Source organism: Betta splendens, chromosome 4 (genome assembly GCF_900634795.4).
Source record: "Betta splendens chromosome 4, fBetSpl5.4, whole genome shotgun sequence".
NCBI classification, from domain to species: Eukaryota; Metazoa; Chordata; class Actinopteri; order Anabantiformes; family Osphronemidae; genus Betta; species Betta splendens.
This window is the reverse complement of record NC_040884.2, coordinates 15,609,657-15,637,005: the sequence shown is the minus strand read 5'-3', so window position 1 is coordinate 15,637,005 and position 27,349 is coordinate 15,609,657. Positions and strand designations below refer to the sequence as shown.

The 27,349-nt window shown below is 41.9% G+C and overlaps 2 protein-coding genes across 2 annotated transcripts in view; one reads left to right on the top strand and one right to left on the bottom strand.

Annotated features, from left to right (window-relative positions):
* Positions 1-1,108: 1,108 nt before the first annotated feature.
* LOC114854399 (beta-1,4-galactosyltransferase 1-like) lies at positions 1,109-4,184 on the bottom strand. The gene is made up of 3 exons (XM_029148731.3): positions 3,768-4,184; positions 2,907-3,474; positions 1,109-2,677 (listed from the first exon to the last, which is right to left on the bottom strand). Exons 2-3 carry the CDS (start codon positions 3,312-3,314, stop codon positions 2,009-2,011), a joined length of 1,077 nt encoding a protein of 358 aa, XP_029004564.1. The 5' UTR covers positions 3,315-3,474; positions 3,768-4,184; the 3' UTR covers positions 1,109-2,008.
* Positions 4,185-8,306: 4,122 nt separating this feature from the next.
* zfhx4 (zinc finger homeobox 4) overlaps positions 8,307-27,349 on the top strand; it is a 243,340-nt gene continuing 224,297 nt past the window's right edge. The window contains exon 1 of the mRNA XM_055508360.1: positions 8,307-8,724. The gene's annotated coding sequence lies outside the window, so the exon portion shown is untranslated. The remainder of the gene's footprint in view (positions 8,725-27,349) is intronic.

Below are 27,349 nucleotides of genomic sequence, written 5' to 3'. Positions count from 1 at the left end.
GGAGTTGGAGGTTCCTCAGTCTGGCAGGTGTGTGCTTGTGTGTGTATGGTATAATGAAAGCTAACGCACCATCCAAAATCTGTACCCCACATCCTGCAATGCAGCCTGTCTACAGTCGTTTCCATAGCAACCCTACTAGGTCAACCAATAGGAAGAGGAGGCTGGGCTGAACGGAGTATGTTAATAATGCACACAAATACACATTCACACACTCACATTTTGAATAGGTCTGACTTTTCCTTTTCCAAATATCACTGTTCATCGTATGAACAATGCCTTACCTCTTATGATGACTTCAATGAATTGCAGCAAATAGAGCAATTAGTTTCTAATTATGTATTATTAGTTAAGTATGATGCAAATTTCATCAGTGAATTGCACTTTATTGACACTTTATTGACATGATGATGTTTGGGCACACCCAGGTCTCAGCTGAGTCACGAAGGAGACACCTGGAGGCAGGAGTCTTTTAGAGTTCGCAGCACTTCAGCCCCTCACACCAATTCTCCTCAGAGTTCAAGTGGCAGACGCTTTTCACCACCCACTGTCCAGAGGAAGTCATTCAGGGCTTCAAACTCCAATTGTGGCAAAGCGCTACAACGTCAGAAAAAGAGCAAAGTAACACAAGTAAAAGAAACATGATAAACAAGACTTCTTGGAATACAGGTGACGCCCTCTATAGGCCGATTCAGGGAATGTCAACTTCTGTCACGATTTCATGCAAAGTGAATGAGAATAAAAAACAGGAGGGAGCAGAGTGTGTCAAGACCCCCAGCTTGTATTAAAATGATTCCTTTGTGTTAATGTTCTGATATAATTCTGCAATGTCATGATTCCTGTGGTTCTTGTGGAAACGTGAAACCAGTTATTCTAGTCCTTTAGGTTTCTATTTGTAGGAAGGGCTTAAATACTATGGTATTATGGCTACTTCTCTACATGAAGAGAAACTCAAAGCACAAGAGATGCACTTACCCAGTGCATTAGAGTACATTAGTACGTTAAGAGACTAATGGAACTCAGGAAACTAGACCAGAGCACAATTTGAAGACCAGTATCTTAAAGCACCTGTTCATTTTAAAGCACATATTACTGAGCAAAGCTACAAGACTAGTGCCTCTTACATAAAGCTGAGTAAGATTTATGTTTTATTCATGTTTTAGTGACAACTGTTACACACATTGTTGTTGCGTATCACAAAGCATCAGCACATCGTGTCACAGATGGCTCGTCACAGCAAAAGGCCTTAAATAATAAAAAAAAAAACAGGACAAAAAACATAAAACAAAGAAACAAACAAAAGCGCTTTCCCAAACAAACGTTCCCTCCATCGCCATAAGGGTTAAATGTACTGTACAGCCACCTAATTCATTTCTATCAAAAAAGTGTGATGTAATGAATGTCACTCACTGTGAGCGACTATGAGGTCACTGGTGGTTTAGATCATCACCATCGCAGGAGTCACACTGTGGCTTTGGTGTTCGGGTGTCGCAGGTCTGGAAAGTCTGATGTGGACGTTTACATCCCAGCTTAAAACACGGGTGACTGCAGATGCTGCGGTGGCTGATACAAGCACAATATAGCCTCTCTGAGCAGGAGCAGCAAACAGGGATAAACATCTCGACTCGCTTCACTACAGCTCAACAGCTGCACTTAGAAGCCGTGCGTCACTGACAGGTCGTCGTCGGGGGGGTGGGGGGGGGGGGGGGGGGGGGGGGGCGTCCTGATCCTCGAGAGCCACAGTCCTGCTGGTTTTCCAGCTCTCCCTGCCCCGGCTCGTAATGATTATCTCGACTAGGTGTGTTCTGTCAGTCAGCAAGTGACACACCTGATCAAGGTAATCAACAGGGAGAGGCTCTCGACAACCAGGCTCGAACACCCCCGTCCTACAGAATTTCATGGATTGATTGATTGAAGACTTTAACCCCTTGAGACCACCAGAGGCAAAACATATCTGTCCTGATGAATCCTTCACCACCACCAGTTCAGGACCCACAGGTTCAGTCAGCCCTCAGCTTGTCGGGGCGTCAATGTCCACAGTGATTAACGTGTACAGTAGATCTTTCTCAATGTTTTTGACTGTGTAATTGAGGGTGTTTATTCCATCTTTATCCATGGCCCACTTGGTTGAATCCAGTTTGTCAGGATTCTTTGGATTCGGCTCATTGTGTAAGTCTCTGTTATGCCTGATCATCCTGTACTTTCCGATCACAGAGTCAGGCCGGGAAATGGACATTCCCCGGTAGTAGATTCGCCTGTAGATGTCGTCGTCCTCGCCGCCCCAGCCCCAGTACGTGTTCGGGAAGCCGTTGATCTTCCAGAACTGCTCTTTGGACAGAGACGAGACTCCGCCGAAGAAGGTCTTATAGGGCAGCTGGAACTGGAACTTGTCCATAGCCACAGCCAGGTGCCGGGGCTTGTCGAAGCATCTGTAGAGGTTCCGGTCGTCCATGGGGACGAGGTCCACGTCGGAGAAGACGAAGCAGTCGTAGTCGTACTCCTTCAGCGCCTCGAAGACGCCGGCGTTCATCAGCTTGGCGCGGTTGAAGGTTCCTTCGCCGTACTGGTTGATGACGTACACGCCGACGTCCGGCTGCTGTCGTATCAGTATAGGGTAGAGATAAAAGAGCCAGTGCTTCAGGTGCTCGTGTCGATGTCGGAATGGGATGATGATCGCCACCTGAACGGGGGAAAGCACTAATGTAAATGTCTGATGGTGGCTTGGTACAGTATAAATGAGCTTAGAACTAGTTCTTAGTCGCATATTGATACTGACATTACAAATGTTATCAGTAACCAACACAGTGACTGAACTGTAATTTAAATTATGGCCAGTCCTAATTTAGTCAGTTTACATTTACCTTATCTTTATTCATACATTAACTTGATTTTCACATTCACACACATACCTTCTGTTGGGCGACACAGTCAGGTGGCTTGTAGCGTCCTCCGTGCTGAATGGAAGAGTTGTACAACTGCCTCACTTCGTCAAAGGTGCGTTTAAAGTTGAACTCTACGAGGAGCGGTCCCACGAGGCGCGGAGGATGGACCGGGCAGGGTATCAAGGGGGGCTGTTCCTCTGGTGACAGGATGCTCTCCCGGCTGGAGTTCGTGCCGTTGATCCCCGGCGGCCTCTGAGTTTCCTCTCGCGTTTTGAATATCCAGGCTAATTTGCTGCTCTCACCCGCACGGAAATTCTTCCTGATAAAGGTCGAAGTTGGGCTTTGATTTAGGAACGAAAAGATAATAACACACGTCACAGTGAACACGCCGAAGAGGGTCAGCGAGCTGAAGAGCCTTTTGAGCGTTGCTGCCATTGTGGACGACTCCCGCGGACGCGACAGTTCACGTCCTGCTCAGATCCTCGAATGCCTCTTTACAAACCAAACGTGTTACAGGCACAAAAGCCACTGGGCAGGTTTTTTTTTTGGTGTTGGGCTGCTTCCTTGTTCAGGTCATCTGATCTGGCACAGCCACCTGTAGTGAATAATTAATCTTAATTTTCCTTTTCTTAACATGGCTTCCGCTTTAAGTGGCATAAATCTAATCACGCATTCAGAATTAAAATGCACTACTGTGTATGTGAGTAAATCAACAGTATGGGAGTTATTTTTTCATTAGTATGATATCTACAAGTAGTTCATGCTTATTTATAGTATATACGCCCACCAGTAAAAAGTATAAAGTATAAACTTATTATTATTAATTCATAAATGATCATTAAAACCACCTTTTCCACTGGGAGTAAGAGGAAAACAAGAACTACTCACGTGCTTGGTCAAACAGGGCCCTCTACTGGCGCGAACCCAACAGCGCGGACAGTTTGGACCTAAACACTGGAAAAACTACAACATTTACTCCACGGCTGTTCAAAAAGTCCACAACTAATAGCAGGAGGTGTCCGCCGTTGAAACAAAGAACGGAGAGCACGTCAGAGGAACGCTGCTTTCGCTGGAACGTGCCCACACATGCTTCCTACGCCCTGCGCGTATACTTCCTGTATAACTGTCTGCTGTCACTGATCCTGTAGAAGTGATAACGAATGTCCTCAGGGACGTCAGAAACACAGCCAGGGACGAAGGTGGGCTGAGCCTTCCTGACATGAACTATGCGGAGGGGATGTCCATGTTCTCCAAATATCTGCTGTGGAATGTCACTGATAGGCGCTTGACTTCCTTTTCTTGTACAGATGAAGCAGTCACATGTTCAGCGAGAGGAGTGTCATTAGAAACAAGAAAGCTGAGCCTATGTAAATGCTGATAACTAAGGAAACGCACCGCGCCCATCTGTGCCGCGGCGCCCCAGGGGCTTCGGAAACAACCTTTTCTGTATCACACTGTGACTGTCACCTTTAATGAAACGCAGCAGAGGCAGGTTAATCGCGACCAGCGTCTCGACTGACAGGTGCTGGACGATCTGCACTGCAGATTCCGGACACGGCCGTGGAGGTTCAGTGGACTGACACCTGCCTCGGCTCAGGTTGCTCCATGCAAACTGCATGCACGCCGGTGCCTGCGGTCGGTTTGTTTAGGTAGCCTAGGTGCAGCCATGGCAACCTAGGAACCAGCAACAGGATCTGCTCCATCCACACCTGTGCTCATGTCATGACCTCATCGCTCGACAAACGTGCAGCGCGGTGTCCGTGGAGCCAGATAAACAGCGGCCTCTAGTGGCGTCCTGCCTACGGTACAACGGCTGCTGAGGGCAGAGGAAGCTGAATTAAGGAGTCGTGATGTTTGAGAATCCTTAAAAAAAACTACTGAAAACGCAACACAGTCATTCATAGTTTTTACATTGAACCAGCTGACCTTTTCAAACCTACATTAGCACATCTGTACTGTTACAGCCCCTGAGACTTTTGTTAATATTATTATAAATATTATTAATATTATTGTTAATATTTAGCCTATGGTTCTTCTTCTGTTTATGCACCCAATGAAACAAAACATGGACGAGTCTAAAATGAATGCAGCCCATTGTGCCGCCTCTAGAGGCTGCTCATGTATCACCAATGAAGAATGAGCTACACTCAGCTCTAGGACTATGACAACCGTATTGGAACCAAAACACAAGTAATACGTCGTGAAGATTTTATTTTAGTTCACGTATTGGTGTTTGCATGTCCCTGCTTGTGTGTCTCTTTCAGGAGGAACTTGAACCACACACACAGATGTTCAGACTGCTGTTCAGACAAACCTGATGCTTCGGCCTGTTCAGATAAACGCCTTCGCTTAAAGCCCCCTTACCCTCTGTTTAGTTTATTTTTAAATGAGCCTTACTGAAAAAGGAAGGGCATTTAACCCACACTGAGATAGCAGCCCTGCTGAGTCTTTTATTTAACCGTGGTATTTGCATACCAATAATCACTTTACTTTCATGTGACTCACACACTAGAGTTTCGACTAGTAAATGATTACCGACGGCGATTAGACATGAATAAGAACAAATTGTCTCCAGAGCAGAGAGAGATCCAACTATTTTAAACGATAAAATAAAAAATGTATAATAATAATTTAAATGAAAGTGATCTACATTTTCAATGGCTTCCTTTGACCCCTTTGTGCTTTTGGTAGATTGATTTGTCTACTAAAAAGTAAGAATACAACACGTTTTTCTTTACTGTGTGTTTGTCGTTTACATTAATCATCATTGCGTACAGTCCCAGAGAACCCAGCAGTTTAGTGAAACACAATGCCCAGACCATACAGTAACAGTGTGTGTGTGTGTGTGTGTGTGTGTGTGTGTGTGTGTGTGTGTGTGTGTGTGTGTGTGTGTGTGTGTGTGTGTGTGTGTGTTTAGTGGTCTCAGCTGTGCAATGACAGCCAATCAGAGCTAATTCAGAATCAGAGTGGTTCTGACGGCTCTGCACTCTACCCGCGGGAACAAAGCGGTTGGTGTATATGAGTGAGTGAGCGAGTGTGCGTCTGAATGTGTGTGCACACCTCACAACCTCACCCCTCCACCTGCTTCCCATTGCTCAAATATTCAGGCAGAATCTGTTTTTCTCATATTTTCAGCATTCTTACGTCAAAGCTTTTTATTTAATACATGTAAAAAGGCAAAGACCGCACGAGACGTCTCTAAATTCAAATAAATTACGTTGCCTGCTCTCGTCACCTTTTCTTCAAAAGACTCGTGGTGCACAAAAATGATGGTTTTCTAGAATCGTTTATGGAATTAGATTAATGTAGACGCTTGTGCTTTTATGCTGGAATGCAGTTGGGAAGAAGTCCTTCACTGCGTTGTTAGGCAGGCACTGGCCTGGGAAAACGCAAAGTACAGTTTGTTTTGGTAACCTTAAATACAGCAAGTCATGCTCACAGGCTGTATTTATCTTCACTGGTGGTCAAATATAAATATAGTATGTGGACACGAACATTAAACCTTACACCAACTACTGTAACTGAAATAGCAATACACACACACACACACACACACACACGCACACACACACACACACACACACACACACACACACACACACACACACACACACACACACACACATATACACCCCTACATGAAAAACAGAGCTATTTTAAAGCTGTCATAAAGTACAAACATCATCACCCTCTGGGCTATTGGCAGTTTATTTTAATTTTAGGTTTTAGTGCCTTGCTCAAGAGCAGATAGTTTTCCCTCTCCGGCCCAGATATTCTTTGTCTGCCTAGATATTGTATCAGACTGTGCTTTTTGCTCCTCTAGCCTTAAGGCTATGACCATTAGCCGTGTTTGAAAGAAAGCTGAGCTGACAACTTCGGTTCTTCAAAAGTTGGAAACGCACCATTCCGAAATTTCAGTGCGTGTGGGGGTCTGAGAGCCTAAAGAGGGAGGAGAACGTGAGGCGGCGTCCTCTGCTCCCCTCGTCCGTCATTCCATCGGCCCGGCTCTCCGTGTGATGCGACGCCGGCGTTCTCCCCAATAGGTCCTGCGGCGGGCGATGTGTCAGTAGCGAGTGGAACACGCAGGGGAAGCGCTCAATTAGGGCCTGCTGACGTACGGCCTTCACACCTGACTATTCTCCCTTCCCGTCCCTGTGAGGCGGCTCTGGAGGGGCTCACTTACTCACTCGCTCGCCCGCTCAGTCACACGCTCACTACCTCCGAGACTCCCGCGCCAGCTGTCTCGCTCACTCACCCGGCCGCTCACTCATTTCCCTCTTCATTAACGCGGGTCCTCACTATCGCAGGTAGATAGACTTCCACGCTCATTTATTTGCCCGGCACCATTTCAGATTGCGGCTCGCTGTTCTGCTTCGTTGACTGAGAGCGGGCCTGCGTTCACAGAGTCACGGTGACATAATACTGTAACAGCATGGATACGTGAAAATATTAAGATATTTTGGCTTGATGAAAAGCAACGGAACAACTAAATAAAAAAAACTGCACATGAACTCTGCAGAACCCAATCTGCTCAGATGTGTTTGTTTTCTGAAATCTCATTTCAGGTGTTGCTCCTACTGAACTGATTTATATTAAGATGCACTGGGAATCACAATGGCGCCGGATTAACTCTGTCTCGCAGCAAGAAGCACTTGCCTTTGAAGCGTCTGAGAATCGTTTTGTGTGAAGTGGTCTCCCATCACATGCTTACCTCGATGTAATTTTCATCAGTTTCCTGCAGCCTGGAAAAGTTGTATTTTACATACTGACGCTGAAGGAGCCATGTCTGCAGCATCGGGATGGGACAGACTCCCAGGTGCTGACATCTGGTTTCCTGCTACTAAATATTAGAGAAAAGCTCCAGATTTTGGGGAACAGACTTTGCTGCCTTTGATGCCGCTCGCCAGTCTGTAGGCACAGCCTAACTTAACCTCGCACCAAAGCAGCAGCACAAATCCACAAATGGCCGATGGCAGCCCAGGTTTACAGTAAGTGCTATGACACTCCGTAGCTGACAACACTGACATTTTGCCTGGTGAAAGACTTTTTTGGGGGGAACAAAGTGTCATTTTAGATGTGCTGTCACAAATTGCATAGCAGTTATGCCCTTCTTGTGTCTTTGTCAAGTCTGGACATGAATTAATCTGAGCAGAAGTGTTTTTTTCTTCAAATCACTGAAAGCAATGTGAAAACAATGAAAAAATTGTTGTTTTTAAAAATTGTTTTATCGCAGCTGTATAATTAGTAAGTAAAGAAAATAGATGCATGATTTTTATTAATTTGATTCTGAATTCTTGATTAATCGTTTTATCACAATACAGCCATGGAACAGTTTTACAGTATTATTATTAATTTTATTATTATAATAAAAAATAATAAAAATACATTTTTTTTAAACGCACAGGTGTTAATCAATTCTACTTAAGCTAGCAGAGGCTCTAACAGTATTTGCTTCACTGGTGTGTGTATTTTCTTGGTAATTACCTGTTTAATGCTACATTACCGCATTAGGGCTAAATTACACGGTACTTCACAACAGTGTACAGTTAAAAGTACGTATTTTTAAGTAAACATTAAAGTACTTTCATTTGAGACGCCGTTTATAAGTTATGGTTTTGATCGTTGCTAGCTAGCAGCTAAGAGCGAGCAGCTAACGGCTAGCGTTTAGCGGCAGGCTAGGCCTCATTAATGAAGCGCGCGGAAATCTGCGTGAAGGACGGGCAGGGGCACGAGCACCCCTGGATGTCTGTTCGATCCACTGGATTTAAGATGAGTGGTGACACGACAGGTCAACATTAGCCGACGTGACCTGAACGCATGGCCAGCAAAGACCGTCCAGGGAAAGGTAAGAGCTTTTTTCCTCAACATGTGAGTTTTCACTTGGGCCGCTTCGCTATTCGCACAAGGGAGTTTGTTTAGCTAGTTATGACGTTGTTGAACTGTATTTGTCTTCTCATCAATCCATCTTTCTCCTTCTTATAGTTAAACAGAACAACTGTTTGTTCGCAGTGTCTTTGATTTTGATCGGCTGCTTCATTTAATCCGTTGCAGCCTTGTGCTTCTCTATCAACCACTACGGTGACAGCCATATTTTTACATGTTCCAGTGACATTTGTGTCCGTCATGAAATTACCTTTTTGCTTCTATTAATGCATATTGTAGTGTAGGTTCCAGGTCGCTGGGCACTGTGTGTGTGCGCGCGCGCGCGTGTGTGCGTTTGGGGGGGTTATTAGCTCAGGTGAACCTCACGGTTCGAAAGTGAAACCGTCCATCTGAGCAGTCGCTCAGGTTAACGCGTCAGACTGCTGTGGCACCATATGCTATATCTGATCGTATATCTGTAGGTTAGCCTGCTTAAAGTACATATTTAAATGGCTTTAAATAATGAAGTCTAGGTAAACTGACAGCTCCGTATCCCTGCCAGAATTTAGCCCATGACCGTCCATGGACACGTGTGTGTGTGTGTGTGTGTGTGTGTGTGTGTGCTGCGTTTAATTTGCAAATCCTGTTCAGCTTTTTAAGTGGTATGCTTATACTGTTATACTGTACTTTAGTATAAGGAGTGAGGTAGAAGAAGATGGTTGTCTGTGACGACCCCGATAATAGCAGGCGAAAGATGAAGAAGCAGCATCTTATACTTTAGTATAAGTCAGACAAAAACCATGGCTTTATCAAATCCTTAGATTTAGAATAATGAAGGATGTATACTTAGGCAAAATTGTCAAATAAGTGTGTGCTTGAAATAATGAAGATCTAAGCCCTGAGCATTAATGCTTTTACATTCATCCTTCTACTATCTCCTTTTTATCTTTGTTGTTGCATCCTTAAGCTATTACTGTCCAGTGTAGGTTGCACCCAGCCTTCCACCATGAGAAGCTTTTAGTGCATCATGTAGAAAAGCCTGTGTGCTCTGAGGAGTAGATTTGGTCTCGAGTCATTATAATGTTGCTTTTGTCTTGTTCATCTTGAGAGAACCCTGCTCCATATCCGTCAGAACAGTGTGTTCTGATGTTTAGTGTACTTTCATCTGAATGATGGTTTGCCTATACCTTACTTAGACAGTGGTTGGCAGTGCATTAAGACTTGTTATAGTTAACGTTAAATAAATAGTAAAAAGCATTCATTAATTCTGGATCTGTCCATTAAGACAAAAATACCATTTCAAAACAAATTGTTGTTGAGTTGTGTATGTCTGACATGTGCAATACAGTCCCAGCCTCCTAGTGTTGCATTTTAAACCTAACCTTTAATTCATTGAAAAATGTTTCCCTAGAATACAGTATAATCCAGCAGCAACTATACCTCCTATACAACTTGCTTGGATCTTGCTGTTCAGCTGCATAGAAATACAACTGTTATGCACACAGTTCAATGCATCTCTGAGGAGCCAGGTACTTTAGCAATGTTGTCCTTCACTGTGCTGTATTGATTTTTAATAATTAATGGCAACCCTTCTGCACAATTAGCATCTCTAACAACCTTTGAATAGACTCAGGAATGCATTTCTACATGTAGATCTCCTACCTCCTAAAACTCCTCCTTTTCTTCCCCCGCTTGTTCTTCCACACTTCCCCACCTCCTCCCTCTTGACAAGTGTCACATTTTGGGCTTCTGCTCTCGAGGGATAAATGCCAGATTACATGGTGTAGTATTTTTATCCGTAGTACATTAACTGGTGGAGCTTACAGCATCAAAGCTTGGAGAAGATCGTCACACACACACACACACACACACACACACACACACACACACACACACACACACACACACACACACACACACACACACACACACACACACACTTCTATCAGAACAGAAACCGAGTGTAAAATGCCTCCTTTGATCTCATCCTCCTTCCTGTTCTTAATTACCCTAGTGACACACACGCACCGACACACACACAATGCACAGGTTCTTTAGCATGTACTCACACATCCAAACAAAGAGATGAATATATCATGGGAAAATATGAAATCTGATTTTGTTAAAAAAATTGAGAATTAGATGTCAAATGTTCATCTGCCAAGACCTGAACAAAAGCTTCTTGGAGGCTTTGTGATTACACATTACTTATTCTGAAATTATGTGACATTACAACTACTACTACTAAATATAGAGCAAATGATGAGCTGATAAAGCTGTAACATCTTTATGTTTTTCAGTAAATCCTTGGTTGGTACAGTATGTAGACCTGCATGTTTTTTTAGTATTCATATTAGGATTAATGTGGACAATTATACAATAGAAATAATATACCAGTAAGTTCACTTGCTTGGTCATTACAGGAATTGCAAGCATTAATAACACTGAAAAAATGTAAGTAACCTGCAACGTCTTAACCAAACTTAGTAGGAAAACCAAGAGAACTTTCCAAGGGTCCCGGAAATGGCTCACATAAGTACAGTCTAATATAGTTAGACTAACACCTGTGCTGCTTCTGTTAAAATAGAAAAAGGTTAATTGGCAACACTGGAAGGACTTTGTGACCATTCACAAAATGGAGCAAAGCACAAAATATACTTCGTTGTTTGAAATTGCACAGCAGCTATATTAGCTGGTCTCATTCAAGTGGAGAGTTTCCCACTAGCTCGCTGCTTGCCAACAGGCCCTGATGTGGGCCATTCAGCCTGTTGAGAATGCTGCCTTGTTGACCTTTTGGGTGCCGTCAACTGATCAATGAGGGGATGCTTTGCTCTGTTTCCATCCTGTTACTTGGTTCTTGAAGAGCCTCACCCTACTTCATGAGGTCATTCAGGAGAGTTTGAAGTGGTGGGGAGAGGGTTTATGCTGTGTATGTGCATATGGTGCATTGAAACTGTGTGGTCGTCATGGGGGTTAGTTGTTTGGAGAGTAGATGCGGCATCAGTGAGTTTATTGAACTGGTGCTGTAGTACTCACCATTTAAAGTAGATAAAACCAATAAGGATCTGTTTATTGAGTAGCAGTTGAAGAAAAGTGTGTCTCTTTTTATGAGACAAAGTACAGTATGTTCCACCTGTAAAAAGGTAGCTAATATACCTATTGAGGGAACTTGTAGTTAGCTTGACCTTTAACCCTTTGACGTCCACTCTTTTCTACAGGCCTCACCTTGTAGGCCCTAATAATTTGGGAGGTCTGGTACTGAATTATTCAAACTCCAGACTCTGAACACCAAAGTTATTAGTAAATTATCCATCATTTTCAAATGGAATGTAAAATAACTAATACACTTTTTAGCAGCAGCTGTAGAGTTTAGTTTAAAGACCTATTTTACATCACATTTGATGGGATACACTTGTCTAAAGGATTAAGTGTTGGTTTACTGCTGTTTTTTTTCTTGTTTGGGTAAATTAGAGTCATTTGAGGTTGAGTGGAGTGTTAATGTCTGTCTCTGTTTCTCTGTGTGGGGTACATACTCCCACCAGGGGTGGTTGACAAGAGATGACTGTGGCTTACCACACACTGAGAGTGCAGCTCTTCTTTAATCTGCCTCCCTCTTCTTCTCTTCTTTTCTCGGCCCCATCTTAATTTCTCTCTGCTTTGACACGTAAAAGCCTTCCCTCACATCTTAACCACAGAGATAATCCTTCGGCAGGTTTTTGGGGGTATCGTGCTGTTTTAGGGCTCTTCTGCTGACACAACGGTTTAGTATCATAATGGTTTCCAAACACCTGTCCAATTAGGCTGATTGTGATGCACCTCATACTAGTAGACGGATCCTGCAGTGAGGTGCAGAGATTTAGCAAAACATGCTAAATGCTTCTGCTTTAAAGGGATGTTTTGCACTTTTGTGACAAATATAAATCCTGGTTTAGTGAAGGGTAATTGAAGGGGCTTCAGGAGTCAGTTGTCAGGAAGGGACAACAGTCTTTCCGCTAAATTTAAGTTGCAATCTCAGTTTGCTCTGTGTCACAAAAGTGGAGAAAATGAAAGGGTTGTCTGAGGGTTGTGGGAGGGTTTTCAAAAAACGATTTTTACAGAGGTTAGTTCTAAACCTAAAAGTGTTTTTTATTAAGCAAGTAGCTTAAGAGAGATGACAGTAAGAAGGGACTGACATCTTAGGTATTGGCATCGCAGATTCTTGACAACCTATTTTCTATCCATATTTGCTTCACACTGGTACTGACCTTAATTTTAACAAACCATATTCATATTTTTTTATCTACAGGGAAATTTATAAATATAACTGATAACTGGCAAATGCAGAGGCATGAAATAGTGCCTTTCTGGACAGCTGTGGCAAGTCGTTATATTTGAATGGAAATGAGCTGGCATTAGTCCTGTACTAAGGTTAATCCTTCTTTTAGTGGCTGTGTGTTCAGCAGATATGTATGTCTTTTGCAATGTTTGTGTTCGACTTTCCTGGGTCTGGTCATTGAGAGGCTTTGGTTTTAGTGTTGTATATGTTTGTGTGTAATGCATGATATCACTGATGTGTGTCACAATAAATGTCAAGGAGGTGGTGGTCCAGGATTAGGAAGACATCATTCCCCTGGCCAGGCACATAATGAAGCACAGTGTAATGGATGGAGCTCAGAGAGGCAGATAAGATGATGGACATCCCTTCCTCCTTCTCTCCTTTTCCCCACACATGTAGAGGAGGGGCAATCTGTTTCTCCCTTCCAGCCAGACACACTCTTGTTTTTCTTCCTGAGCATGATTAGAAGAAAATAGTTGCCAGGGCAAGAGAGAGATGGAGTGAGAGAGAGACAGAGAGATGAATGGAGACATGAAGGGACATGTCACGCCATTCACAGAGCACTGGGTTTGACAGGAACCCTCAGGACATGGCACTCGTTTCAAGTGGGGACCAAATGGAGGTGGCACCAGGCTGTCAATGCTCTCTAGTTAATTAGAAGACATTGCTGCTCTGACTCAGAGAGGCCAGTTGGAAATCACAGTCAATTACATCCAGGTTATAGCATGGGTCTGGCATAGCAAGTCAGCTTGTCACAGCTTATCTGATGCTGACCATAATGGCTTCATACTGTATATACATTGGCTGTCGATGAGGACATGTTTGCTGGAATCTGGAGGTGACTCCCCAGAAAATAACCAACTTCTGATTTGGCTTTATCTAAAAGAAACCCTCAAAACTAATGAAACTATGTGTCAATTGTTGTAGTGATTGAGTATTTGATATTTTATCAATAATTGTCTGTCTAACCCTGTCGAAATAAAAGTACCTGTAATTTATTTACTGCAGAAAATACCCAGGTGTCAAACTTTCATACATTGTTTATTTGAAGAACATTTAAATAAAATAAATGAATAGAAATATATTTAGTTTCATACACAATGCTTTTGAAAACATGGTGATTGCATGTGGCTTTGTGTTTTTTTTAAGATTCGAAAACAGTATCCAATGAAAGTCAAAACAGACTAAAGTCCTGCATCTAGTCCTGACCTGAACAGTATGTAACACAGAAAAAAACCTGTTATGCTTTAATCATCTGTTTTAAATATCCCAGCTGCTGTCATTCAACCACATTCTCTATTATTGTATCATGTGATAAAATCGTGCTAGCTTAAATGTTTGAAATTTTCCATCCCTGCCTTCTATTTTTATTCTCAGCGTCATCTCCTCCACTGTCCGACACATACATATGATATCAATGTATTTTTCAGGATCCTGTGTTGGACTCATGATTTGATCAGATTTTCCATCTAAGTGCTTTCACAAAGATCCGATGTAAAGAAACCTATTCATGACAATTCACCTTCTTCACATAAAATGCTAACATTAGTGACCTTGTGTTAGCTCTGTGTTCTGGAGAGATCCTGAAGCTTTGACCTACTGCTACTGCTATTTCAGTTTTACAGTAAATGTACTGACTTTGGACACGATCTGTAGTTTTTGACCTCACTATTTTCTCTCTGTAGCGCGCTGTGCAACAGGAATAACCATTTAAGAGAAACACAAGCAGATGAATAGAAATAATGAGTGTAAACAAAGCTTTCAGACAAAAAAAAAATCATGTATTGGATTTTTAGCAGTCAAGTGTCTTTGAGTTTCTTAATAGTTTCTTTCTAATATTATAGATGATATTATTTGGTTTGAAATTCAAAAAAGGGGGGCAGCTTTATTTTTTTTTTCTTAAAATATTTGGTCCTTTACAGTTGTAAACATGCTTAGATAGAATTTTATTGAACAAGAGCCTGAACTGCTGTTTTTCAGTCTTGTCTGACATACCTATTTAATGTGTACTACCAAGGAGACTTAGGATGTTGAAGACCTGAAAAATAATACTCCAAACACAAACAAATTGAAAACCTGCACCAAAGAGAGAAGTATTTTAGTTGCTTTTATTACCTTTGTTTGCTCAGATGTGAAAATGGATATAAAGTCTCAATTTTGGCCTTTTCAAACAAGTTCAGGGAAAATGTTTCTACTCTGTATGCAGAATATTTCAGCAACACCATCACCAGCGAACCACTCAGTGCCTGATCCCCATCTCTAAACACAAAGGGAAATGCCTGTCAAGTCTTGAAAGAAATCATGCACCTGCATTTGAAAATCCATTAGGCAAGGCATGGAAGCTGGAGCAGCGGAGGGAAGTGAAAGCAGATGAAAGGGGTTACTTATTTGATGGGACTGCCGTATGTTTTGAAGATTGAATATGTTCTCTAACTCTAACATGGGTGAAAACAGAAAAGTTTATGGACACACGGTCATGCTTCTGTGTAAGCATCCGCAGGCATGGGTGCACACATATGCTTCTGGTTGTGGATATGGACGTGTGCATATACAGATGCATGCACATTTGCCCTCTGTGGCTCAGACCCCCTGGGGTTGAAACAAAAAAGCTACAGGAATGCACACAAATCACTGCTTGCAGGTAGAGAGGGAAGTGGATAAGGGCAGGAGGGGTAATCAAACGAGAGAGCACTTGAGGAGAAAGCGGAAGGCTGATGTTCTAGTGCTGCCGTCCCCATCGTCTGTAAAAGAAATGCCGGTTCTTTTTGGCATTCTTCAATTTCCTCATCTTTTAGGCAAACTCAATTACCAGAAAACCTCTCCAACACTATACCTCAGATTGAAGGGAAGTGCTTATTGTTTTCATGTCCTAAATCTGCTGCGCTCTCCAGTCGCTCTCTTTCTCTTTGTGCAGTAGAAATCCCGGCTTCAGGTTTTTACCATTTGCAGTGGTTGAGGATCAATGCTGTGCTGAATATCCATAAGAAGGAAAGGCTTTGGTCTCATCTGGTGTTATTCTCTTAGTACCACTTAAATCCAAATGAAATCACTCAAGGAAAAAAAAGCAGGAAACCAGAGAAAAGGAAACGACCATAGGCCTTGTATTCACTTTAATGAAACCAGAATCAAGATATAGACATGAATTAGATTAATCAGTGAATTAGTATCAACACTCATGGGTCCTGTGCTCACTATGTATGTTTTTTGCTAAATGCTTTTCCTAGTGTACCTTGTTTTGTAGTTATCACGGCTAACTTCGCTGCCTCTGAGGCTCCACTGGCCAACACCACAGCTGATAAGACAGATCTCAAATTAGCCAACCATGTGAAGATTCCGGGCTCAGCCCTGGTCGGTTTCCTCTCTTCTGCCTAACTATTAACTCTCTGGTTTCTCTCTCAGATCAGCGAGTTTCTTGTTAGTTGACAGTGTGTAACGGTTTAGTGAGCAGGTGGCACCTGTTTCAACTGTGCAGAATTTTAACAATATTTCAGTAATAAAAGATTTATTTTAATTTGCAGCTTGTTTAAAACTAGCGTTTTGTCCCAAATCCCCAGTATTGAAAATACTGAATGTACTGACATGATGCAGGCTGTCATGTGTATGCCTCTCTCTTACTGCTTTCATGAAAGATTCAAGTTTGTGAATCCACGGTAGGCCATACAATCATAGACGTCACAGTTGTGATATACTTCCTCTCATTTCATGGTTTTCGTTTGTCACACGTTATATGATCTTCCCTGGTGCTGCACTCAAACCCTAAGGATCACAACAAAATGTCTAATCTCAACCCATCCCCTTAACCGTAACTGGGATGTAGGTTTAATATTAAACAAAGTAATTCACTAAAAGTTATTTGGGAATTACTTAACAAAACCTAACCTGGATTAGCATTGTTTCTTCATTAACATCCAACATAATATATTTGCACTATTTGGATTGCAGACATCGTATGAACTTTTAAATATCCATATTTTTGTGTAATTGAGACTTATACCATAGAGAAGAAGACCATAAGGAGATATAGTAAACATAATAAATAAATAAATAAATAAATAAATAAATAGACGAAACGCAAGAAGGCTTAAAAGAACATTAAAATAATATTTATGGACATATTCAGGCCGCATTAACTGTCTACACAGCACTACTCGTTGCACATTAGCATATATTATGACTTGTTGAGCTATGCAAATGACCTGCCTTAATTAGGGATAAAAACTAATCTGTGCCTCTAAAGGAAGTTTTCTCCAGGCAAGTGGAGCACTTGGCTGTCAACAGGGAATTAACTAAACAAAAGCTCTGTGGAAAAGCACAACTTTTCCTCACAAGACTAATTCCCAGTGTTTTCTTAGTTAATGGTGTCATGATTAGTGCCTCACTCAGTGGTCTCAAAGCTCCTCGGCTCTGGACTCGGGCTTTGAGCAGCTTCAAACCGCAGCAGAAACAGTAAATGTGATTGGACATTTCTGGGTTGGCTAGATGGCGTGTTGGATTAGTTGCTGTATTAATTATGCTCTTAGACAATCAACAGCTAAGACTGAGGCTCCGCTTTGATATTGTGCTGCGTTTCTGCATTGCAGAAACCGTAAATCCTGCTTGGATATGCACTGAAGCAGAGACACGAGTGTTTTTAAATATAGTACATCTTATGCATAAAACTTGTCAAATTAGTAAGATTGGCTTATATGACTTATTTCCATTTATTTTCCGGAAGCACATCCCCTCACATGAAATTTCTAAGTAGACATCAACTCTGATCTTTTTTTTTTTATGTTATGTTGTTGGGTAGTCAAGAAGACTTAATGTGCGATCCTAAAGCACTGCTCTCTATCTTAGATCTTTGCAATAACAGTGAGCATTAGTGTAAGTGAAGCATGTAATGTTTTAAGTAAAGTGTGTGTTTGTTTTATAGGTCTCACTTTTCAGATTGATGTGTCGACAAATTACTATCAGTAGTTAAAATGTCAGGCAGTGGGTGTGTCATTCTGTTCCTATCGGTCAGTTCAAGGAGGGTTGTCATTGTGAACAAAAATTGAATAGAAAAAAACAGGTGAGCAGTGTGACTGGTTTGAATCTTCATGTGGATTCTGGTATTTCTTAGCAGAAACCCTTTGATGACCCTCAGCATTATCTGGGACTAACGAGTTGTGTTTTAAGTAGAAGCGATAGAGGTGGGACTTGTGGTAATTTGAGGAGCCAATAGCATGCATGTGTACGCACACACACACACACACACACACACACACACACACACACACACACACACACACACACACACACACACACACATCTCAAATTGCTTGGGGCTGATTGTTTCTGATGATCAACGTCACACACTCTCACCCATTGACACAGTGCTTCTGCTGGTTTTAATTGCCCAAACTGAAACGTAGCACATTTGTTATTGTGGGGCAGTCACTGTGGGGCCAGATGGCAAACCCTCCACACATGTACACACACACACCACACACAAGCACGCACCCTTGTTCTATCTGCCTTTCTTTAATCATCGTCCTAAAAGAATCTGTACTCCTCTGTATGCAAAATCTTGATGACAGCGTGTCGCTGTTGTCACAACATATTAAAACACAGTGACACCTGTAAGTACATGCTCTCTTTATAACAGTTCACTTTAATCTCGCGAACAACAATCACACTTTACCAATGAAACATAACAGTGGGGTTGTTGTACTGACACAAAACCATGACAAAACAGCACATTTTGACAGATAAAAAGGATGGAAGTAAAGAGAAAAGTGAAATCTAATCAATTTTACTTTGGCGTCACACATTTTTTCCTTAGTGATGACTCCGTCTTTGCTGTTGAGCTCTCTGCCAAGATCTGTCTCTTGGGAAGTTGGTAAACCAAATGTAGTTTATACTGTCAAACTATGAACTTTAATCAAAGTTATACATGTCGCCTTGCTGCAGTGTGCCTGTTTAGCTTGTGTGAATGCTCTTTGTTGAAAAAATTCGGGACAGGGGGTCTCATCACAGACACAGCTAGGTGACAGCAAATGTTGTTCTCTGTGTGGTCAGAAGGGGGCAGTATAGCACCAGACAAACCCACATTCAGTGAAATGCGTGGCTTCATATTTCTGTCTCTTATTTCTCCTTCAATCCTTTCTTGATATCACTTTTTTTCAACCATATTCTGCTCTGTCTCTTTTTGTATGCCTGTCTTTTTTTCGACTCTTCCTTGCACATACACACAGGACAATTATGTGCGCGCACACACTTACACACACACACACACACACACACACACACACACACACACACACACACACACACACGCACACACACGCACATACGCGTGAACTAATCTAAGTCTGATACACACTGCTCAATTATGAGCTACAATGCGTGTAATTAGAAAAGAATAAAATGCAATTCAGTTTTCATTAATGAATTTCATTGATTGACTCTGTCTCTTTGTTTCTTTGTTTTGATGAAGTTAACTTTGGAAAGAATAAACACAACATTTCCAGGCTGTACATAGGTGGCACTGGATCTGTGTGATGCCTTTGCCCTGTGGTGCTGTGTCTATTTAATTTGGGCATAAAATAGCCAGAAAAAAACAGAGCGAGGGGGAATTAAATTATATGAAAAAGGTAATAAATCATAGATTTAGGGGCAGGAGATTTGGGAGAGGAGACAAAAGTAAATAAACAAACAAGGAACAAGTGATGAAGAGCAGGCCAGAATAGACGAGTTGAGGGGGAAATACATAATTGGTACTGTGTTTGGGGAGATCTTGCTGAAACTGTAAAATAAACTACAAAAATATGAGTTGGAATAAGATTTGGAACCAAAGGGCGAGCATTCATGTATGTTTCAGACAATATAAAGCAGTACATATGAGACTGTGTGTATTTTGGCAGTCGTGTATGCCAGCTCTGCGTGCGTGTGTTTTTATGCCAGTCACCATACCTGGATAGATGAGTGCATTTAATGCCCACACCTTTTGTTTTCATGCACATGTGTCTCCCAGGCTCTCCCCAGCGTGTGTGTCCGTGTGTGTGCATGGTGGAACAGAGGCTCTGTGTCAGCAGTTGTGTGCCCTCAGTGAGCCTGTCTCTAATTACAGTCTAGGGTTTCAGCGTTTCAGCCCGTCCATCTCCCTGTTTAAACCCGGCTAAGACAGCGAGGTCCCACTGAGCCAAGGTAAACCATACAGCTAATTAGACAGACCAGCTTCCATCTCTGTACCGACGGGTGGAGGGAGAGAGGAGGCGGTGAAAGGAAAAGAAGGTAAAGGACGAGGGAGGGAAAGCTGTAGAAGTCGGGAGTGGGTGAAGTGAAAATGGAGACAGAAACGTAAAGGAAGACACAAAAGAGAAGCAAAGGGCCAAAATTACAAGTGTCTTTTTTGTGGGGCGTAAACCCAGTGTCAGACTCTAGGCCAAACTGATATTAATCTTTTCTCATTCTACAAGAAACCCTAAGCACTTTATCCAGCACTTCATCAAACATCCCCTGCTAAGGTTTCTCCATTTCATTTGCACATGTTCATGCGGGGGAGCTGGTGGGGGGTGATGCGCTTTATGTGGCATTACAGTGTTAGTCTAAAGGTGTTTTGACACCCTCTAGTGTGTTTTTGAGATAATTTGCATATTGTAAACAAATGTAATCAGGGAGGAGGAGGTCATTGGTCAACCTGGGGCAAACTAATCTGCATAATTGGCTCCGCTGGTTCAAATTATAGCCTGCTGCTTCTCTGCTGAGAGAGTGAAACAGAGGAGAAAAAGGGAGGGTTACAATTATGGTCATACGCAGCCAATGAAAAAAAAAAGTCGTTTCTCTTTTTTCCCCCTCCAGTCTTTGCCTCTCCTCCTCGGCTTCCCCTGACCAATGAGAGCGCTCTGTCCTGCCCAACGGCAATCAAAAATTCATCTCGCTCCACGACAGCTAACCCCCCCTCCACCTCAAAACACACACCCAGATGGAGAGAGAGGGAAAGTGAGAGAGACAGGAAACAAATGAATGAGAGAAAAAGAGAAAAGAAGGGTGTGACACACAGTGAAAGTGGGAGATGGCATCTCGACTTGCCAGTCTGGGCGGTACAAAATGTGAGAGGGGAAGACGCAGGGAGGGTGAGGATGGGAAAATAAGGGTGAGCGGCAGACATTGGCTCTGGAGAAAGCTAAAATGAGAAGAGAACAGAGAAGCAGAGAAATGGAGGGGAAAATAAGATGCTAGTGCAGTGTGAGATAGGGTGACAGATCTGTTCTCCCTGCACCAAACACCATTTTCTCCTGCCTGTCTTGTCCCAAGTGAGGGGAAAAAAGCAACATTTGGAAATACTAGAAATCATGTGTTTGTCCTTCTGTGTGTATGTGTGTATGCTTGTGTGTGTGTGTGTGTGTGTGTGTGTGTGTGTGTGCAGCGAGAGGTTGGATAAGGGCACAGTAAATAAATCATGGGGGTCTCATTGGAAGAAGGTCACCGGCTGGACCCTGCCTACACACACACACACACACACATACACACACACACACACACACACACAAGCATACACACACACTGACAGACCCCTGCCCCTCATTTCGGGGTGCTCTGGGTGATTCTCCCAGCGTAATGGCTTCTACCCCATTTCCAGTCTCCTGTCTAAAAGAAATCACACACAGACCCAAGCTCTCACACACTGACATGCACACACCTGACCAGTCAGGCATTTGGGGAAAGGGAACTGATGGAAACAGTCGGGTAAATACATTCTTTACACGATATTTGGTGTTTGTCTGCGCCGGCATGCTGTATGTACAACGTAGCCTTATATCATTATTTCATCACTCCACATTGTCCACACTGTCGTCCATTTTCAGTCTTCGCTGTGGGATTTTGTTAGTTTGTGATTGTAAATGTGCTTTTTATTCTTCCACATATTTTTTTTTTTTTTTTGAAGAGGCCACTGCTTGAGTTTGGCCCTCTTGAGTACGGGTCTTGTTTCCTCATAGCATGCCGCTTCGTCAAGAGTCCAGTGCGTGCATGCACAGGTATGGTTGAGCTAGTCATGTTTACTGCACTGAATCGTGAGGTGAGTGACGCTGTCAAGTGTATGGACATAGACGGATTTTCCAGTTTGTTGTAACGCTTGTTAAGCTTGACATGGAGGAATATTTACATGACTAACTTATTAAACTACCTCTAGTTTAAGAAAAGGATTTATCTAATTTGTGTGCTAGCCATGTCCTGTAGTTTGTAGAGTTGATGCTTAACTTCTCAAAAAGTAGTCATCACAATGTCTTAGTTCTTTCAAACAAATATTCTAATTATACCAACATTGCATGTGTAGTTGAGGCAGGTTGAGGCCTGCTATCTGCAAGAACTAGCTTGAGGTTGATGATGATGTGATTACCGTGGTGAACCGTGCCGAAAAAATAGCAGTATTCATTTTTTGGACAGTGTGAGTGTGTGGACTAGCGAGTAAGGGGTGTGGGAGAGACTGATTGAGAAACAGCAAAATGCTGAAAAGAAATGAGAGGGATTCATGTGTCTGTGTGGATTTCAGTCTGTCAGTGGAGGGCAGCAAATGGAAGGGCCTATCAATCATGTCCAATCATCTATATTCAGCAGCTCATATGGCATCACTGTGATTAGCAGTGGGAGAGAGTCGGCTTATTTGCATAGGGAGGGGTAACTGCTGAAGATCTGTCAGAACAAACAAAATATATGGCTGTATTGATATATGCATTTGTTGCTGCCTTTTTTTTCTTTCAGTTTGAAGAGCTCAGGATAAATGTGCGCATGCCATTTGTGCGTGTGGTGACAGATGCAATCTCCCTGCCCTGCCTGGAAAAAAGGCCTTTTTGACAAGTTCCAGGTTGCTTTTGTTGCACGTCTTTCTGCTTCCCCATGCCACCGTCAGAATTCTTTATTGTGATGCAGAACAGTTTCACAAGAGACTTTTAAAATGAAATATGTTGTTTGCAAAAATACCCCAAGTAATGTGGAAAAGGTGCAAAAAGAGGGAGGAATCTTAATGTGAACTAAACTAATAGGATGGGAAATACGACTAGAATCATATACTGTAATACACTTGGTTTAATTGATTACATAATATTTACGTTACGGACTGTAATTTTGCACTTTCTAAATATAAAATTAAAGCAAGTTAATGTGTTGACTTTAATGCATTAAACATGCATGTAAAACTCAACAGATTGATTGCTTATATTTGAGGCAACTAATAATTATTTTCATTATATAGGTTTTATTTATAAGCAGATAATAAAATGTTTATATTTTAAGATTGGTTTTAAAAGGTCTACTGAGTTGATCAGAAGAAAAGTTGACACGTTCTCCTCTTCCTTTGTACTCACTCTAAAGCTTTGATTCATTATACCTGACATGGCTGCACACAGGTTATCCATTAAATGGTTTATTAGATGACTTTTACCCGGTCTCTAGAATGTCTTTGAGAAAGTGTGCTCACATTACACCTTCCTTGCCTTGATTTCTTCGTCCCTCACTCTGTCCTCCCTTCCCACCCATTTCTGTCTAACTCTTAGTGCGTGACCTTGTGTTCCTTCTGTTAGTGTGGAAATTGGGCACACCTAACTACAGGGTCTTAAGTATAATCATGTATTTAGCTGGAGAAATATAGTGACACACTGTTCCTCCCTGGAAAAAGAAAACTCCAAACATTAATTGAGGGATATTACTGTTCAGATCAATTTCCATTTTTCTGAGTGATATTCATTCCTAAAGACCTAAATAAATATTTATGTCTGGGTGCAAAATTAGAAAAGTAACTGAAAAAGACACAGAGAGGGGAAAAAAGAAACAGAGAAACCTCTATCATTCCAGACAGATTTTATTTTTTTTAAATAAAAATACATATAATTGTAGAAGGAACTATTAGAAAATGCAGGTTTGGTTTTGCCAATTTCTTTTGGCATTTCTCATTTACGAACACTAAAATATACACGAATCAAAACACGATTGGAAAAACATGTACATCTGACCACAACATATTTAAAATAAAATAAAAAAATAATGCAGCTTTTTACATCTGTAGAAATGCTGTTCTGCCCTTTGCATGCGTCACTTTAGTTGTCCAACTGGTAAACCCACCAATAGGGGCCAGTGTGTAACCAAGTATAGACCCTCACTGAGGCCGGCGCTCATTGGTGGACGAGTGAGACAGGTTTGGGGAAGCAGGTGGGGAGGACCGGGAAGGAGGGTGGGGGGGCTATTTTTGGAGGGGTTATTGTGAAATAGGAAATGGCAAACAAGGCGGTCTTTAGCTCTGCTTATAGAATATGTTAAAGTGATGTCTGTGATACACTGTGAATTATTTGCCTTATCATAAAGTGCATATATGACGCACAGTCATAAATATGCATCTGTACGAGTGTTTTCAAAATTGAACCCCTCCTCTCCTCCTCCCCCCTTTCCTCTCTTCTGCCCTCCCTACTTCTTTTCACTTTGTGCTAACAACACAAAAACAACATTTTTAAAATGCAACCCACTAGTGGATGTTTTGGAAACATTTCCTATCCCCTTCCCTCTGTCTTGTAGCTGCTCTTTCTCTCTGTCTCTCTCTTCCGGTAAATCTGCTTATGGTATTATAATGTGGGACAATTTGGGGGGAAAAAATGTTTTGAAGTTACAAAGTACTTTGAAAATTCCATGAATTGGTACGATTGTACTTAATAATGATGGTACTACAAGTGCACACATTAACTGCTCTCTCTCGCCCTCTCTCATCCTCCCTCCCTCTTCCTGTCTCATCTTCATCATCAAAATCCTGTTTCTAATTTCTATGGATTTTGTGCCAAGAGCGGCCATGGCACTGACCCCCTTAACTCTGACATATAATGTTCTTAATATCCAGATTAAAATTTTTTCTTTAAGCTCTTTTCTACAACATGTGAAATTATTTCTGCAATCAACCACAAAGCCAACCCCGCCCACAACCTCTCTCCTTCCCTTTCTCCCTCAATTGTGGCCTGGCCTCCACAAACACAACTTCTTAAGCAGATGCTCTGAATGCGACCCATCACCCACCCAGCGTCTCTGTACAGCACCCATACACTCACCTCCCCCCTGCTCTCGTCTCTTTGCAATTAGAAAGTAAAAGACCGCAATAAAGGTGGCGCTGTACAAGGAGGGCAGTTAATGAAAGAAGGGATTATGGGTAAAGGCAGCATCAAGGGGAGATTAGGAAAGAACTAACCGGCTTGCTGAGACAAAAGATCCTCCTGACAAGAGCTGCTTAGGGCACACATCAACTAACAACAAACACACACATGTATTCACTTATTCATTTACATTTAGGAAATGTGCATCCACATTTGTGCATCCACATTTGCTCATTCACATTTGCACATTCACAGGGCCATGTCGTGAACCCATGCATGAAATAACACTCTAATGTACAGACGTGCAGAATAAACATTCAGCTGTTTTACTGCGGATCAGATGTGCAGATGGGCTTTGTGAATTTTTGGGATTGCTCTCTTATGGAGAACAACAATTCTAGTCACACACGTAGCGACATACAGATCGTACAGCAAAGGATTTAGCAAAGATGTTGTCACATAATCCCTGTGACCTGGGAATTAGAAGAACCCCCTTGAGTTCAGAAGAGTGTTGAGATACTGAGCATTAAAGTTTTCACGTCCGGAGAGGACTAGTTGTAGGGGGAGCAGTTATAGTGATGGGAAAAGACAGAATGAAGCACAACTTCAAAATGTCGGGGAAATTAAGTGAAAAGCGAAAGGAAACAGAATTACTTCACTTCTATAGAAAGCATTTTTCAGCCAGTTTAGAAAATATGACAATAATTGATGTTGCTTGAATTCTGAAGTCTTACAAATGATGTGCTTATATGGTTTCCAAGCTTTAAGCCGCACAGAATGAAAGTCCTGCCTGTCCACCTGAGCAGGCGGCCATGAGACAGGCATACGGCCTCTTTAAGCAGAGTGATAAGCACTTCGGCCTTGATGCTGAACAGGGAGCAAAGTGAAAGTGAAGATTGCCTTCCCATAGACTTTATCTTTTCCCACTAAAACAGCGAGCGGGCAGCTACGACTACACCTATTGATTTTGCAATTTCAGCAAATTAAGAAGGAGACAGCCAGGCCTATTATAGAGCTGTCTGTGGCTAGGGCTAGCATGGCCACTGTGGTCTGTGATGGTGATGCTGAAAGAGAGAGAGGGAGGGAGAGACAGGAGGAATGAATGTGTGTCTGCTTTAGAATATTGTGTAATTATGTCTTTAATGGTACTTGCAAATAAGTATATACCACTCATCTCTTGATTTCATGATAATGTAATATCAGCAGCAGCAGCTGCGAACTGGCTGAGGTGCTGTATATAGCACAGATGTATTAAATATTACACAAGGTAGTGAGCATGAATGAGTTACCTACGCATGTGGCCAGCCTTAGGATTTCAGTAATAAAATAAGCTAAAGGCCAATCTGTACTGCTCTAATATCCACAGCAATATGAAGAGTAATGAGAAGCATAAAGATTTCTATAGGAGCAAGAGAAGGGAGGACAATTCAATTATATACGTCAAATAATGTGAGGTTCTGGAAATATGTGTTGGTTTGTGCCTACATGAGAGCTTGGTAGTGCATCGCGAGTGTTTTAGTGGATCTGTTGCTGCTCGACTTGACTTGAATGCAACAAGCGAGAGCACAAGGTGTGTTCACCTTCCAAGAGGTCAACAGATTCATTTTTTCCCCCCGAGGAAGCAACCATCCAAGTGCACTAATCCGTAATATACATTTATCGGCAGGAGGTGAATTTTTCTCAATTTTCAATCTGATTGTGTGATCAGCCTATGACTTCCATATTGGAGTTTTAATATGGGAAATTCAATAGGAGCAGTGATGGATGATTTCTCTGGTAAAAGGTGCACATTTTTCATACTGATAGCTTTTTGGGTCCTGAAAAATGATGAAATATGAGTTTTTTTCTTTATTGATCATTAGTCTCTGGACTGCACCTGCTTCACCAATTTGTTTCCAATCAAAATTGGCATTAGGATTCATATTTGGCATCACAGCAGTAAAATTTTCTCATTATTCATTTGATAATGAGCAAGAATTACGAAGACAAAAAGCAATACAAGACATCCAATTTGTTCATTTTCCTGATTATTTTTCCCCGGCTTATTTTACTTCAAATTTTAAACTCCTGCCCCAAGGCAATATCGGTGTGTATAGGGAAAGAGAAATGAAATCTTTGACCACTTTGCTTAGTGAAGGTGTAAAACAGTTTACAATTCAGCCTGGCATATAAAATAATCTAACTGGCAAACGTGTGAATTAATT

Coding starts and splice junctions, on each gene's coding strand:
- LOC114854399 (XM_029148731.3), bottom strand. CDS start 3,314: ATGGCAGCAACGCTCAAAAGGCTCTTCAGCTCGCTGACCCTCTTCGGC. Junction 2,678..2,906: donor ACTGTGTCGCCCAACAGAAG/GTATGTGTGTGA, acceptor TCCCCCGTTCAG/GTGGCGATCATCATCCCATT.